We start from the raw sequence: 3,877 nt of genomic DNA on the forward strand, positions 1-3,877 counted from the left end.
AGACATAAAAAATGGAAGAAACAAATTTTTTCTCCTATATAAAAGGTATGTGTTAAGACTTAAGATAGCTAGAGGTATGAAATCTACTAAACAACTATTATATTTTTCCATTCATTTCTCCGCTCTTTATCTTTGACTTGAACATCGAAGGGATAATATCAAGGCACGCCTTAACCCCCTTCTAACCTCGTGTTGATTTTTATTTAGGGAAAGATAGTTTCTAGAAACTCAAGTGATCTCATTCATTGCCCAACTAAGTCGCCTTCCCTCAATCAACTGACTGCTGAGTTGCCAGCAACCAGGCTCTTCTTATCAACATCTGATTCATTGAAATCTGATTTCTCTATAATTAACCCGATTGGAGAAAGCTGACTCATCCTCGTTCAAGATAAGTTGACCTATCAAGAAGACGACTTATCAAGAAGTTGACCTATCCTCGTTCTCAGACAGAAGCATACATGAACGAAAGTAAATAAGATCTTATCAAATTTAACCTGTCCAAGCATGGAAGTACATTTAGAGCTCCAATAAGAACAAGAAATGATATATTGCACTCTAGTGCATAAATATTGGGATACAAATTATGATAAATATATTTATTTATTTATTACGTCGATAGCGATAAGGCATAAGGATGTATACTACTCAATTGCGAGGTTGCGGGGTCCACTTGGGGCAGGCAGGGCTGAAGTAGGCCCCCACGACCCTGGAGTCCAGCAGCTCGATGATCGGCTCGAATGCCACGGCGCGCGGCACCTTGTACTGGTTGATGGACGCCCCGCGCCCTATGGCGTAGTCCATCAGCTCCTCGAACGTGCCTCCGCGCACCACGCGTATCTCCAGCGGCCCGATCGAGCCGTCCGCCGCCCGGCTCTGCCGGTAAACCGAGTTCATCGCCTCCTCCATCTCCAAGCAGCACGCCTCCAGTGCTTCCTTCGGCGGCCACCGGTCCTCCCCCTCCGATCTCACCAGCAACTCCCAGTAGATCACGTAGTGCCCCGGAATCGACCGCGTCTCCGCTTGGCTCGTGTAGTCCACCACGCTCGCGCCCCAGCGCCGCAGCAGCGCCGACGCCCGCTCCACCGCCCGCTGCAGCTCCGCCTCGTCCGTCTTGTCCGACTCGATGCTCAGCAGCACGTTCTTCCGCCGCACGAAGCGGAACTGAGGCGCCGAATTGTAGAACCCCGTCACCTGTAGAATGTCGCCGACTCGGTAGCGGCAGAGCCCGGCGTACGTAGTGATGACCAGCTCGTACTGCTTGCCCACCTCCACTTGGGCCAGGTCGACGAGCTGCGGCGGAGCACCGGTGGCGGCGGAGCCCGAGGAGAGTCCGTCTTCCAGGGGAAGAAACTCGAAGTAGGCCATGTTTGGCATGATGGTGTAGGAGACCTCGCCGGGCTTGCACATCGGTCGGAGGTTGAGCCCGAAGTAGCACTCCGACGAGGCGTACATGGTGCAGGCCATCGGGAGGCCGCCGCTGTAGAACTCCAGCGTGGGGATGTACTGCGCCATGGCGCCGGTCACGATCACGTCCAGGTACTTGGTGTTGGGCCATATCCGGGCGACGATGCCGGCCCAGTCTCCTCCGGCGCACTCCGACTCGATGACCTCCGCCAGCGCCGCGTCGGGCCGCGTGAGCACCTCCGCCACGGCCGTGCGGACGGCCGGGTCAGACACGCGGGGAGTGAGCGTGCCGGTGGCGATGTCATGCGCGAGCTGGCGCCAGTGGAGCTGCAGGAAGCGGATCGCGCGGAGGAGGCCGGAGGCGAAGACAGCGCCGACGCGGAGGACGCGGAGGCGGTGGTGGAGGCCGCAGAGCATCTGGGCGTACATGCTCTGGAAGGCGTCGGGGCAGAGGACGGCGGCGGTGGGGCTCGTGTACACGTTGTAGGGGTCGAAATGGCGGTGGCGGAAGTGGTGGCTCTTGTAGTAGCTGGTCAGCACCGGCCGGGCCGGGAGCCCGCCGGCCGTCTTGCTCTCCGCCTTCACGAACAGGAAATACAGCCCCATGCCCTTGTCCAGCCCATCCACATACCTACAATAATCATTTAATTAAATATTTTAGTAAATACATAAAATATCAGATTATATATATTGAAGGGTAATTTAGATATGGTATGATACGATCTATTATATATTTTTATTTATAAATGTATAATTTTTTTCATGTATTTTTAATATGGGACTATATTAATAACTTTGAAATCCTAACATATATATTCATATATTTGATCTCATTCCCGATTCATTTGTTAATGTTTATAAGAAAAACATTATTTAGATTATTATATCAATAAAAAAAATTAGTAGCCAATTATTTAAAGGCCTACAAATTCTAAAAGAGAATTCATGAATCATGATGCAGGAATATTGAACTTTGGGTATAGAAGGGATGAATTTTAATGGAGTAAATAAAAAAAAGATTGAGATAGAGTCAGATCCATACCTAGAAAAAAATACTTAGGTGAATAAATAAAATTTGAATGTGTATAAATTGAACTACAAATTTAAGCGTAGAATGGATTTATATATATATATATATATATATATAAAAGAAAAGAAAGATATGAACTTACAAGTTCATAACAGGCATGAGAAGAGAGTAAAGGAGCTGCTTCCTGTCCAACTCTTCTTGGATAGTAGGCATTAACTTCCTCTCGCCGGCCGACGTCCCCGAGCTGCAGCATGCATGCGTTTACGTTCGTAATCCATGAAAATTAATTACCAATTGCATAATTTAATCAATTAAGTAATTGAATTAAATTAAATTAATCAATCACCTGGTGAGGAACTCGGTGATGGGATGGCCGGAGAGGATGGCGGAGCAGTCTCCGTCGGCAATCCTTTGGATCTCAGGCCGGACGTCTTCGTACGTGACCACCGGAACCTTGGCCTTGAAGGTGGCTCTGTCCGTGGCGCCGCCGAGGTCGCATTTCTGCTTCAGGTACTCTGCCTCGGAGTTCTGCGTCAGGATCTCGGCCAGCACCCGCTCCTGCACCCGCCCGGCGTTCGCCGTCAGCTCCTCGATGAGCGCCAGCATTTCCGCGTCCTTCTCGCAAGCAGCGACTCCGAGCGCGGCCATCGGTCAGACACTTAAGCTACAAGAAGTAGAAGTTCGGAGGTGATGAAGGCCTGAACGGGGAAGGGGAAGGGAGCCGGTATATATAGGCGACCGCGAAGGCGGAGGAGGATCGTTGCGTGCGTGCGTGCATGCATGGACAACCGGAGGGAGAAGGTCGGGAGGCTGTCGGGCGGATGAGGAAGCAGGAAGGGGCCCACGCGGCGGCGGGGAGTGGGAGTGGAAGCGGCAGCCTGGGTCCGGCTGCCGGCTACGCAGGCGTCAGCAGTGCCGTGGCAGTGTTTCGTCATGCGTGGCGTACCCATCGAATGGTCAACGCTAAATAGGAACGGCGACGATGGTGATTGGACCAATCAGTTTGTTATGGTGTTTTTTAAAAGTGTTTTTAAAAATAACTAAATGCTACGTTTTATTATCAAAGGCATTAAGTATGTATTGAATAGCTTAAGATTCATATGATTGGATTGGAGAAGGATGATATGGACTTTGAGAGTGTAGGGTCGCTACGTTAAGGATAGCTATGGTGATAGTTTCATCTTTGCTAAAAAAAAAAAAAGTTTGATATTTGATATGGTGAATAAGAAAATGGTCAACTCATAGAAAAAAGGGTCAATAAGTATGTAGAGATGTCGATCAAATCCACGGTAGGTCAGAAAGTCGAACAGATGACTTGTAAAGGTCACATCCCCGATCGGCTTTGTCGATCTGACAATACTATCCTCAGCTTAGGTCAGACTCACTTGGGGCTCAGCTCTCTCAAGTCCAGTCAACCTCACCGATCAGATAGATTACTCGTGG

The 3,877-nt window shown here is 49.6% G+C and overlaps 1 protein-coding gene across 1 annotated transcript; it reads right to left on the reverse strand.

Annotated features, from left to right (window-relative positions):
- Positions 1-461: 461 nt before the first annotated feature.
- Positions 462-3,128, reverse strand: LOC122018685 (probable indole-3-acetic acid-amido synthetase GH3.2). The gene is made up of 3 exons (XM_042576085.1): positions 2,781-3,128; positions 2,577-2,678; positions 462-2,035 (listed from the first exon to the last, which is right to left on the reverse strand). Exons 1-3 carry the CDS (start codon positions 3,080-3,082, stop codon positions 646-648), a joined length of 1,794 nt encoding a protein of 597 aa, XP_042432019.1. The 5' UTR covers positions 3,083-3,128; the 3' UTR covers positions 462-645.
- Between the last annotated feature and the right edge of the window lie 749 nt (positions 3,129-3,877).

The sequence above is a fragment of the Zingiber officinale genome, chromosome 9A (assembly GCF_018446385.1).
Source record: "Zingiber officinale cultivar Zhangliang chromosome 9A, Zo_v1.1, whole genome shotgun sequence".
Taxonomy (NCBI): domain Eukaryota; kingdom Viridiplantae; phylum Streptophyta; class Magnoliopsida; order Zingiberales; family Zingiberaceae; genus Zingiber; species Zingiber officinale.